Source organism: Lichenostomus cassidix, chromosome 13, assembly GCF_008360975.1.
Source record: "Lichenostomus cassidix isolate B80296 chromosome 13, HeHo_3.0, whole genome shotgun sequence".
Lineage (NCBI taxonomy): Eukaryota > Metazoa > Chordata > Aves > Passeriformes > Meliphagidae > Lichenostomus > Lichenostomus cassidix.
In genome coordinates, this window is record NC_139494.1 from 11,502,688 (window position 1) to 11,516,078 (window position 13,391).

The 13,391-nt window shown below is 43.2% G+C and overlaps 1 protein-coding gene across 2 annotated transcripts in view; it reads right to left on the reverse strand.

Annotated features, from left to right (window-relative positions):
- ADAMTS2 (ADAM metallopeptidase with thrombospondin type 1 motif 2) overlaps positions 1–13,391 on the reverse strand; it is a 172,015-nt gene that overhangs the window by 51,477 nt on the left and 107,147 nt on the right. For both annotated transcript variants that reach the window (XM_085073648.1, XM_085073647.1), the window contains exon 4: positions 6,888–7,090. In XM_085073648.1, coding sequence (XP_084929774.1) covers positions 6,888–7,090 — 203 coding nt within the window. The remainder of the gene's footprint in view (positions 1–6,887; positions 7,091–13,391) is intronic.

A 13,391-nucleotide genomic window follows, 5' to 3' on the forward strand; every position in this document is an offset into this window, starting at 1 on the left:
CACTATGCTCTTCAATTTTCATCACCTCCTTTATGCTTTTGAAGATCCCAAACGAGCATTTCTGACATTCCCAAAGCTTTATCTTAATCCCACAGGAATAACATTACATCAATTCCTCTGGTGGATGTACTATGGTCATACAGAAAGTCATCAGGCAAAATCAAGGGCTCCTGGTCTCCCTTTCTAGTCCTTAGAAGGTATTTCCTCATTTCCTCAGAGAGGAACTCCTTTTTTTCCTGAAATCTTTGTTGAGCATTGCAAGGAAAAAAAGAAGAATGAAAGCACACAACACACATGGAACTTAAAGGTCAAACTGTGATCTCACATTTGGAAAGCATCTATCATTCTGCTCAAAACCACATACAACAGGCAGTTTTAGAAGAGCTTGGCAATGTACATTGCAAAACAGAGATAAGAATCTCGTATTTTCGATGCAAATATGAATCCAAGTCCTGATTTACCTTCCCTGGTGTCAGAAGCAGTAGATGTTACCAAGTCCAAGTTAGCTGCTTCTGATCAAAATGAAAAACATTCCCCAGATGTGTTGGCAAGGCACTAGGTAGCTTCATGTTACAGGTCTCTATCTCATCTTCAACTGTAACATTGGCTTTAGAAAGGTCGTAGACTTTGCTTTCTGACTTCATGACTAATTTATTTTTCTTAGATCCTCCTGCAGGCTCTTGGAACTTCTCATTCTTGCTTATAAGCCACTGCTGTGAGAAGTTTCTCTAAACACTGTAAATTACCGTTGCACCAACAGACTTAGTATTTTTCTGAATTACTGTCTCAAGATCATGTTAATAAAATCAACCATAGCATCATAAAATAATTAAGCAGATTGATTTATCACATTACGACAAGGGATAGGGGTGTGGTGTCAATGTAATAAACATGGTGACCTCTTCAAATCTAAGTGGTTTGGTTAAGAAAAGCATCCAGAATTTGAAAGCTGATCCTAATTATCCACACTCCATCATACAAACCACACCGTCACAACTCAAAAGTCCCTGGCTGAAATCTTTGTGGCTAAAGCTCATGTTGGTATTTGGAGTAAAGGAAAAAATCTATCTTTTAACAGTACCTACTCTCTGCCTCGAGGATGGTACCAAAACCTGTGTGATGCGCTGTGCTAGGGCAGCAAGGCACATTCCAGTTAATAATAATGAGCAATGCACACCTAATTGACACTGGAAATAATATCCCTGTGAAAATGAGCTCAGCCCTTAAGAGTTCTGAGAGGGTCTTTCCTGTGGGAGCCACTGAATGCCTGGTCACAACTACAACTTCCACTGTAGGGTGGCAATCAAGATAATGAACAAAATAACCTCATGGAGGCCTCTTCAGACACTGTTCACACCAGTCCCAGCTACTGGTTTATAATGAACAGCCTAAACGGGGAGTTAACTCACATACATATATTTAAAGTTTCAAACAAGCTGTAATTCAGTTACTGACAGTCCCTCAGATGAATAGAGTTGGACTTACATTTGTTATTTGTGGAACTTCTTAGAGTTAGTTCAGATTTCAAGTGCACATATTAAAATAAACTGATTTTAAATAATGAGCATTGGAGCTTATGAATTATTTAATTTTCAAAAACCCAGTCAAATTCTACATTATTGAACTACCCTTGCTGTCTAAAAAAAATGCTTTTTAGTTTAAAAAGCATGATTCTGAAGACAGGGTGCACCATTATTTCAATGTATTCAATCATCACTTTCTTTTTAACAGCTTGAATTAGACATGCTTTCAGGTTTTTATCCAACTGTCAGTTAGAAACCGATGGCATTTCTGCCCTTTCCTCTCATTAGGGACTTGCTGTTCTGTACCTGCAAATCTTCATCCCTCATCAGCCAGAGATACGAGAGCAGAAATCTCATCTATAATAGTAGTATCATGTACATCCTATTAAAGAGGACAGATAACACATTCAACAGCGCCTCAGGGCCGCAATTTCAAAGACATGTGTAGTGCTGAAAGACGCAGGTGAAAGACTCCAGGGACTTTCCAAAGCCCCCAGCTGCATAACTCTCATTGATTTCAGTTATTCAAATGAAAAGTTGTTTAATGTATTTGTTCTGGAGTTGAAGTTTCACTTGAAGGCTGGGGGATACATAATCCCATGAGCTAATTTTTAATACTGATTCGCACTGTTTTCAACGGCAGGTAAATGACTAAATATTCGGATAAATCTAGCCCAGAGTGAGGCATAATTCTTATTTAGGGTCTATCTCCCTTGAAATAACAGCAATTAGGGAGTTACCTACTTTGAGAAGATGGGGTTTAGTATCACAAATATTTTGGCCAGATATCCATTACATGAATGTATATAAATATTGTAATATCAGTCCTTTTACGGTAAAGGAATGGAAAAGAAATTGAAGTTTTTTACCCCCGAAAACTGCTTAATCCTGGAAACTACTTTTAAGAGGGTTTTGATACAGAGAATTTCAATACCAGGACTGGGTACCAAGAACATCCACTTGTGAATCACAGAACCATTTAGGTTGGAAAAGCTCTTTAAGGTCAAGTCCAACCATCAACCCCAGCACTGCCAAGGACACCACTAAACCACATCCCCAAGCACCACATCCAAACATCTAAACACCTCCAGGGATGGTGACTCCATCCATTCCCTGGGCAGCCTGTTCCAATGCTTGACAACCCTTTCCATGGAGAGATTTTTCCAAATATTCAATCTAAACATCTCCTGGAGCAACTTGAGGCCATGTCCAGATCCCACTGCAGAGCCCTCCAGCAGATCAACACTCCCATCTACCTTGATGCACCTGCACATGTACTGAGGATGCTCTCAATCCTCTCATCCAGATCACTGATATTAAACAGTGCTGGCCCTGGGGAATACCCCTTTGGACTGGCCACCAACTGGATTTGGTTCCATTCACCACCACTCTTTGGACTTGACCATCCAGCCAGTTTTTCACCCTGTGACCAGTGCACTCTGAGCCATTCAGCTCAATGACTTCCATTCAGCACTTCTCCTCCTCCCAAGCATCCTGCAGTGAAAACCTTTTCTTTCCCAAGCAATAAGGTAATTCTCCAACCCCACTTCCAGCCTTTTTTATTATTTCCCAAACAATTGTACAAGCAGATAGAATTACTGGGGGTTTGAGATGCCTTCTTGCTGAAATTGAATTACCTTCTATGTTCTTGAGTAACTATAGAGCTTCAAGATTCCACCCAAATATCTCTCCTCTGTGGCAATGCTCCTGCATGCTATAAATACAAAGTTAATTTGTGCAATATGTGGGCTCACACTTGGAAATGCAGAGGACTATGCAGGCCAATATCCTTCCCAGGAAAAAACACAGCATGAGGTACAAATGAAAATGGTGTGAGCAAGAGGCAGCCGAGGGTCTCTAAAGCAAAAACAATGGCATATTTTCCAAAGGTGACTGAATATCCCAATGGTGCTGAGCAGAGAAAAGAGAGGAGGTCAAGAGAAGCCAGAGTTTTGTCTGAGGAAGTGACTGGAGGATGAAAACGGGGAGGCATGAGGCCGAGCTCACTGCAGTGGAACGGCTGGCGCACAGTCAGACGATACGTGGCTGCAGCCCAACATGTTAAAAATCCTCTGGCATCTATCACCATTTGTTTGGGAGTGACTTCATTTCCAAACTTTGGGATAAATATTAGCACAGCTATTGAAGATAGCCAGGACACCCAGCCCCAGTTTTTTCTCACTTCATGGCTCTTAGGTGTGGACTGTAACACATCACTTAAGCTGCACAAAACAGATTTTACTGGATTTGCAGTCATTGCACTGGGCTTGAAAAAAAAGGAAATTGTTTTGATTGGGTTGGTGGTAGGGTTCCACCCAAGATCCCTGGGAAAAGTTAGTTAAGGACAACTGCTCATGCCATCACACACAAGGAGATCAAGCGCAGTGGGGAGAAGCAGCCATGCTGGGAGTTGCTTCTGGGAAAGTAATGTCTTGCCCTGGGAGGGACAATTCACCTAAGATTTATTTCATTTTTGGAGCCTCCGAAATTTTACTATTTGATCACCTGTTTTATCTCCAGAAAATATCTTCACTATTATTTTATTTTGTTACCATGCATTCTTGATTTTCTGCTTGCTGCCTTGTTACCATACAAAGCTAATTGATTCTATGCCTTGTTACTACAGGGAGCTAATTGATTACATCCTAAAACCAGCAGGGTACACACAATCTGATGGTTATGGGAGGATGTACAACTGGATTTAAAAATACAGCTGGAATTGTTTGTATCTGTCTCTTCTTTTTCAGTGACCTTGGACCTACACATCTCATCAGAAACACACTGTATACTTGTGACCCCTAACAGCCAGGGACCCCAAGGGTTTTTTATACTGGGCTCATTTTCAGAATTAAAACCCCCAGCTATTCAAAGTGGTAGAAAAGAGGACAATGGGGGAGTGTGGCTAGCACAGGCCTTTCCCATGAGAATTCTTTTTGTTTTTTATAAATAAAGATAATGTTTGGATGTTATTAAAAACAGTGTCCCAAGATCTGGACGGTGCAGGCCTGGCCAATCAGGCCTAGGGGGAGGCTTCTCACTGACCAATCTGGGTGACCTTTGAAAACTCTATATATATGATGAAATCAAAACAATAAAGGTCTTTCCTTCTTGCCACTGAGAACTGACTTCTTTCCTCTGCTAGCTGCTCAACAGCGACAGGGGAGTCACTGTGAATTTCAGGAAAGGAGACCAAAGGAGTGTTCCACGCAGAATTACACCTTGCACCCATCTAGCACTGAGGGCAAGAGCTGGAGCTGTACTGCTGGGGGGAAAGAGAAGTTCTGCCTTGTGGTGTCCCTCGACACAACAGAGGTCCCCAGCACCACCACGTGCAGTAACAGACCCCTCTTGCCTCTCTGTGCTGGAGCTGGAAACAGGACTGGTTACCATCACCCATCCCTCTGCTAAAACACTGACTCTAGAAACCAGCTGAGTTTTGAAGCAGGAAAGAATAGGACAGCACTGATGACTGCCAGTGACTATCCAGAGCCTTTCAAGAGGCCTTGGGGATTTCAAACAGCTCCTCGAATTTGGGCACAAGGCATGGGACACATCCTCAGTCCCCAAAAGACATGTTTCTACCTCAGAGCTCTCAACAGAACAATTGCTGCCTGTGCCAAGAGCTGCTGTGCCCTGTGGGGATGGTTACACAGGCTGCACTTTCTAAACCACTTGCAGAGACAGCCTGCTTAAGAGTTGTTATTTCTTGCAATTTGCGTCTTGGATGGTTTACTAAAATTAGGAAAAAGTATATTCCAGGGCTGGAACATTTATGGCTTCTTTACCATTACTGTATATTTTAATTCTTAAAAATAGATTTAAGTGACATGATAAGTAAAGAGTCCTGTTTAATCTATTTTGGCCTGTTTGCCACATTCCTGGCTTGGCCTGTTTGACTTGTTAATTTAGAGATGCATAAAACCATCTGTTTCACTGTAGACTTTGTTTTAAGCCTCAGAGGAAACAAACCACACAAATAAATGAAATTCACTCTGTCATTTCTGTTAGAATATATGCATTTACAGCCATCAGAGCAGACACCAAGTACCCCATAACTCTAATGTTAGGGCAGGTTTTTAACTATTCACAATGCTGTTATAAAAAGTCATAACTGAATTCATATCACACAAGGGATTTTCTTAAATTGTATTCCACCTCTCATTTAAAGTGAAAAACAGTGATACTCTGCACATTGCTAAGAGAACGTAATAAAGAAAAAAACCCCAAGCTTCATAATTAAAAAAATATATCTTGGAAAAACTGTATCCCAGGCAAATCTACCTAATAGCCTGGATTTCTGCCTCTGTGGTTTGTAAAGTGAAAGGAGTCCCCTACAGGCTCATCTTCTTGACACGACGGTAAACTTCAGCAGTCAGACTCCATTTGTCAAAAACAGAGCAGACCTACAATTTTTTACTCAACACTATTTCACTAAGAACACACATTCACTGAACCCAAAGCTTGTTCAGAAGTGTGTTTTATTGAGAAAAGACTCCTATTCCAGATGAGGAGGAGAAGGAAGAAAGTCATCCCCAAATGAGTTGCCTATGATGGGGGCTGCCACTTACTTCTATTTTTTGGGCAAAACCAGAAAATATATTTTGATTTTGATCTGTAATAGAGATGATTTTTCAAGTCTTTTTTCTTTTCCAAAAAATAGTGTCTGGAGTACTAGAGGGCTGCTGCGCTGCTATTTAGAAATAAAAAGTGATTCTTTCAAATATAATATTCCCTAGTGTCTCCTTTCATCACTCCTACACTATATAGTCTGTTGCATAGACTATGGTTCTGAAGATTAAATATTTAACTAAGGAAACCTAAAGATGTCAGTCATGGAGTAAATACTAAATCAGTTTAAGAAAGCTCACTGTTACACTGCATAATGTTTTACTGCAGTGTGAACAAGGAGCAGGGAGGTGGCTCAGGACCTAAAGTGGCTGTTGAGAAATCAAAGAATTCAGCTGAGTAGTTTTAAAAATGTAAAAGCCAATTGTGATTTCTGTTAGAACCTTATTTGAAGACAGCTCCCCAAGCCATGTTCCTCAGCAGGAAGCTTAGGTTAAGGGTAAAGCTAAAATATAATTACTTCCCAAAAGCCTGAGCCCCTGACCTTGTGTCCCCACCCACCAATGCCAACTTTGAACATTTTAACAGTCCCACACTCAGCTTCTCTCTTGGCTCCTTTTTATTTTTTTTTTTTTTTTTCACTTCTGCCCTATTGGATTTTCTGAAAGTGGCCTGGATTTGCCTCCTAGAGTTATTCTATCTCCTGCCACGAGAAAAATCTGTTACGTGTTATTCAAACGGCTTACCCAACCTACATTCCCAGCCTTCCCCCAGGGCAGCTAGCAGGGCTGTACTCACAATATTCATCAAGGTCAGCAGGTACTTCTGGACATGTTCTTTCCCGTGGAACTGAACAACTGAGTCATCAACCCCCAGAAGGACTTCGATGTTGTAATCATCCTCTGTCGCGTGCCTTCGACGGCGCTGCCGCGATCTCTGCAGCTGCTCTCCGACGAGGCTCAGCGCACCATCCAGATTGTCCAAACCAGTGAGGTTGGAGCCTGAAATCAAACAGACAAACGAGCTATCAGCCACGACAGGTTCATGTTTCAGCTAAGATAAATTCGGAGTAGCAGCTTTATGTTCTGAGTGTTATGTAACAGCATTAGTTTCACGTAATGTCAATTAAAAATTACCTAAATGAGAGAGAAATATGACCCAAAATGTTTTTATTTTGCAAAGTAAAAGCAATGCTTTCTACAAAGTAATACTGGGTAATAAATACAGGCCCAAAAGAGCTGCTACCAATGTCTTGATGAGAAGAATGGAGCTGTTTGCAGCAAAATACTTGTTGCTTAAAAGTACTTTTAACAAAAATACGCTGTCCAGAGGTCTTGTGCTACCCAGAATAGGCTCTATTTAGAACAATTAAACATAGACACATACTTCAAAATCTGATCTTACTGCTGTTTCAAGGTGAGTACAGTTCCAGTACAGCCTTTTGCCATCCAGGCAGGTACCAAACCAGGTCCCCCAGCTTCAACCCATCAGCTCCTTTCCTGATTACACACATTCAATCCAACAGCAGTGACATGGATCCTATTTATCATTACAGCTCAGTACCACATTTTAGATACGAGATTAATTAATTTATAGCTACGTCCACAATTTTTTTAACAGCTTTTCATCCTTCATTCCCAATTTTCCATGTCACTTTGCATTACTGCATGTCAAAGACCAACCCACCAGGCACAACAGTTGTCTCCTTCATTAACAATGATTTCTAACAGTTCCTGTGATATGAAAAGCATGTTCTCTGACAGGATGGACATGCTTAATGTGGCACTTACCTACTAAAAATTAACATGAAAATATGGAATCTTGACATTTCATCCCACAGAATATTAATGATTAGCATTAATATCATTATTACCATTTGCATTACAGGAGACTGGAATCACCACCAAGAACTTCTTGATTTTAGCAAATGTCGGGAAAGACTCACTTAGAGAGGCCAGGAAAGGTGACAAGAGGACTGTGGGTTGAGTAAAGGTCCCAATGCTTCACTCACAGAAATATAACAGGAAGCAAAGGAAGGAAGCCCAAGCCATCACCTTCAAACCAGAAATGAGAAACAACTCTTGGAAATGCTACAAAAGTGAATTCTCCACTTTCATTTATTGAAGTTTTCACATCAAAAGTGGCTGCTTGGGAAGGGACGAATGAGTCACCAGATCACTGGGCTCATTACAAGAACATCTGCGCTCTTGCCTGAACTTTGCTGCCTCAGGCTGCTGTGTCAGCAGGTCCTGGGCAATGTGCAGCCTGAGCAGAGTCCCCACAGCTCCCCACTGGGGTGACAATGACACACCAACCTGCACAGCCTCCGGCTGCCAGGAGGGACACAAACCAGGCCTTCCCAACCCCCATGGAGCATTCCTTATGCCCCAGCCCCAGGCTGGGCCTTGTATGGTGAGAAGCTGATCTATGTCCTCCTTGGAGAGAACTCCAGGCAAAGGACAGCCCCTGAGAGACACAGCTTCTTGCCTTTTTTCCAGCAAGCTTCAAGGATGTGTTTGTCCTGAGATCCACAGCTGCAGGGATCTCCCCTGCACTGCACTGGACAGTGGACAGAGAGAAGGTCCTACATGGTGGTCCTACATCCCCACAGAGCCCCAGTGTCCTTCTCCCTAACCAACAGCCTTTAGTGTAGCTAACAAGCACAGCCACCACGTTGTTATTGCTAGCCTCAAGGCTCTCAGCAGCTTCGGCTCCTAGGGCCACAAGCTTTTAAAATTAGTCTGGTCAGAATCCATGATTCAGCATGAAAATTCATTCTTCACGCAGAGCCCAGCTGTCACTCCCAGGTGTACCATGGAGAGTGAAGGAGTCTGGCCTGGCAGCAATGGAGCAGCTCTTTATCAGGCTCCAAACCTGCCATGCAGCCAGCTCCAGCCCTGCCTCATGGTTTACTCCATCAGGAAAACTTCAGTGTTAAAATTTCCTTGCTAGTGCTCAGAAGTAATGACCAAGCCCTCACTCTGGGGACTCGCTGTGGGACCATGGGGCAAGCATATATTCATGATCTATAAGACAAATCATGGTTACTGTAAAATTTGACCATAAATCTTAAAAGCTCTGTAGAAAAGTAAGCTTAGGCTGGCAAGGGCTGCAGGTCACATCTCTCTGCTGCTCATAAAAAGCTAAAGTGATCAGCAGCAAAGCAGAGCTATCAGTGCTGGGCAGGGGGAGAGCCTGTGCCCTGCACTCAGGTTGTGGACAGGAAGCTCTGCTGGCTGGGGGGCTGTCATTTGGGTGGGTGATTGGCTGTCAAGGTATCTTGAGCTTTTGTGCTTTCATTTCTTTCCCCTACGTGTCAAACTAACTCCTAGTGCAGTATCTTTATTCCTGCTGTGAGTAAATCAGCCAGAGGCAAAATGTGATCCTACCCTCCTGCAGCGAAAACTGCCTGTCCTCCCTCTTAGCTGCTCACTTCATCACTGTCACACTCTAGTCCCTACAGTCCTGCCAGCTCCTGAGAAAAGTTATCAGTAGGTTCCCTGGAGGGCATCTCACTGCCAGTAGGTGCCAACCAACCACTTTAAATTTTCTTTGGGGCATAAAAATTCCCCATACACACAGTTACCTTCACCCCTCAACTGTTCCCCCTCAAGACAACACACCCAGTGTTGGGCACTGGGACCTTTGAGGCATCAAACCCATGTGCTTCCCAGCAGAGAGAAAGCCACACTGGCTCCAGCTGGTGCTGGAACCATCCCAAGAGCAGAAACACAGCTTAAAACATTTACAACAGTAGCTGCAAGATTTCTGGTTGTGAACCAGAAATCCCAACTTCCCACCCAGTGCTCTTTCCCGGAGGCTCTCCCCAGATGGGCAGGGATGCCTCCACACACGCCTGACCACAAACCCCACAGAGTCCTCCTCCAGTGCTGCTCTGCCTCTCAGGCTCTTGGATGATGAATTGTTGGATTTGCTGGACCATGTGATGTTATTCCCATGTTGGATTTGCTCCTAAGTGACAGTTACATCCAAGTGAAATTAATACCCGTATCGTAGCAAAGAGGAAGAGAAACAAAGTTCCATCTGTAGTAAACGAGAAATTTGTGGTGTTTTGGCATCTTAACTTTCCTTAGTTAACATCAGTGACTTTGCTGTATCATTGTACCAGTAACAATATGCTACAAAAGCCCAAGAGGAAGCACAAAGAACTAAATAAGACACCAAATTCCTCCTTCACATTTTCCGCATTACATTCCTTCTGATCACCCCTGCACTTTGCACAGTAACATCACAAAAGTAATCTCAAACTGCACTGTGTTTTACTAAATCATCCCAAGACCTCTCCATCAGATGTCAATTTTCAGCAACTTTTGCCTAATCAGCCACTAATTATTGGTGCCAACTTTGTTCTCCATCTCCCAAGAGCAGACACTTGGCATTTGCAGAGCCTAACAACAGCCTGTGTTGAAACCTTCTTGCTTCTGCTAGGAAAAATTCACATTGCTGAAAATTAACCACTCAGAGACAAGCTTCTCTTTTTCTCTTTTGCTGCTCGTTCAGAGTAAATCAAAGGAGAGCAGCACTCAAACAGTCCATCCAAAAATCCCTCAAACCCCCTCTTTTTTTCTAAAGCCAGCTAAAAACTCAGTGATATTTCAGTAATTTTCGCCTACCACTGCAGACCATCTTCCACTGAAGGAATAAAAAATGCCCAAGTTGTTGATTAGTTTTGCCTTTGCAGGTCTTCAGAAGAATTCTCCATTTGCAACAGTTCGGGATGACACCACTTTGTTCTCTGGGAATTTTTGCCTTGCTCATGAACGTTTGATAGTATGTTCTTTATGGAAACCAAATTACATGACATCTCCTGATTCTGCCTCACCCATCATGGCAGGCAAAGCTCAAACAGATGCTCTGAGTTACTGAAGCATGAACACACTGCCTGCCATGAAAACTGCCTCTCCCTCTGTTTTCTGTCACTCCCTTTAGGGCATTCACCAAATCCACTGTTGCTGGCTCATGATCTTGTTTTGTTTTTTTCATGACCCCTTTCTAAAAGGCTCAGGAAAATACAGCTGTACCTACAGCCCTTATGAAACAACTGCACTTTAACTGTACCAGCCTTAGGGTTCCCCAGTCTCACAGCAGCAATATTGTCCTAGTAAAGCAGTTTCTAAGATTTTACCTCCTTTTTTTGATAGGGAGAAGGGAACTTTCTGGCAAGCCCAGAGCAGAGACCAGGATGAGCAGCTGGGAGACTGAACTGTGTGTCATGTTCACAGCCATCATCTGCAGCTTGTCAGCACAGCAACGAGCTGGAATTTCATTTCAAACCTGAGTGTGCAGCATTCAGACCAGCCAGGCACCATTGAAATGCAGCTGGTTTGCTTTTGTGGACACTTCATCTGTCAGCGTGGGAGCAGACGAACACCTGAGCCGACTGCTGAGCACCTTCTCTGCAGCCACACGAGGATCAGCACTTCTGATGTGCTGCTTTGCCACTCATCTCCATTCCTGGGACACACTGCTGAAGGAACTCCCAGCCTCCCATTCCTTGCTGCAAACCAGCAGCTTTTGTGTTGTTGTTTTTATGTTTTGACCCCAGTGACTCAGACTGAGCACCAGTGAAGCACAGCTGGAGCCCTCTCTGCTGTGGTGGCAAATAAATCTGTGCCAGGGCAGGAGCTGAGCACACCCAGCCCTGCCCAGCTGCACCACAGCTGCTGGCAGTGCCACTCTGAGCCTGGGACTTCAATCCCAGCATGGGCATGAGCCCATCCATCCCTCAGTGCTGCAAATGCAGGAGGAACAGGCTGTGTGGTAGGGAAGCAGAAGGAGGCAGGGTGGACTTGCTTTAGCCCTCAGTTTCCCACAGGTCAAGTACATCTGCACCTCTGGAAAATATCAAACACCACTGACAGCCTGACAGAAAACTGCTCTTTTGGGAATTGCACCTTAAATCATGAGCCATCTTTCTGCAGCACTCCTTGCACATGGATCCTGTGGGCTTCTGCTGTGTCAATCCTCTGTGATCAACTGACTCCCTAATTAGCCTCCAATTAGCCTGTTCATGTATTCTATCAAAATCCTCACTTGTCTTCCACGGTAAATTGGAGCCCAAGCCATGGAGGTTGGAGTCAACAATGAAGAGTAATCAAACCTTGGATTATGTGCCCTAGCAATTTATACTCCAATTTTTAAGTTCCCCATTTTGGGGTTTTGTTTTTCATTCCAGTTGCACATATTGTGTTTTGTTCATTTTTTAATCAATAGTTTCTTTGATTTTTAATTTCTTTAAAAACTTATTTCTGCTGGTTTTACAGCCCTGCTCACCTTCCTGTGCTCTGTGCTTTGTTTTCCTAATGTCCTCTACTTGTCTTTCTTCTCCTCCTTAACTATCCTGCTCAGCTACATTGGTGTTTCATAATTTATAAATCCCTTTCCCATACTAGAGTCTGAATTTGGACCCTTCTGGTATAGATCACTCATAAGAAAACTGGGTAAAGCCAGCAGGGAATTAAAACGGGAGAGAGCTTCTGTGAGGTGAAAGCAAATTGAAAACAGCCTAAACAAGAGAAGGAAATCCCACAGAGTGCACTGGCTGCATGATACCAAGCTAGGCATGGTCAAAAGGCATCTCCAGGAGGACTCTGCCTCAACACAATTTTAACTTGGAGCTCAGTTTTCATGGGAGTCTTGTGATTTCTTGAATCACAGGTTAACAATGGCTGCTACTTGGCAAATCCTTAGCCAAGAACAATTACTGCAGCAGAATTCTCTTGAGGAGTGTGATCAAATTCTTACTCTCACACTTTTTTACATAAATCAAAAGTAAGACCCTGCCAAGTAGACTGAAGACTGGGCATGCACCAGGCATCCTCTCCTACATTCCAAATCATTGTCCTGCCCTTATCTGCAAAGAAGCAACCACTTAAAAGGAAACTTTTAGGCTGCATGCCTTGCTGACCACATGATCTCATTTCAAGCTCCCTGCTTCTGAGTTATGGCAATGCCATTTCTGGTCAAATCACATTTTAACACAGAGCCTGCTCCACCTTTCAGCTGGCCAGGGGGAGTTTGCCACAGCTGTCAGGGGAAGTTGGGTTGGGCTCTCCAAAAACAGGTCTCAGGCTCGATCTGCATGAAGGCCAGCAGATACAGCAGCTGAACTCCTGCTGGAATAATCTGCTCCTGGAATCTGAAATCAGAAGCTCAAAGTATTTAACAGTATGTCATACAGAGAACAATTCTTGTAAACTCCTTGGGGCAGAACTATTGTGCCCCAATTGCAGAGTGAATGCACGTTCTTGCAAACACACAGGCACAAGCAATGCTCCTTTT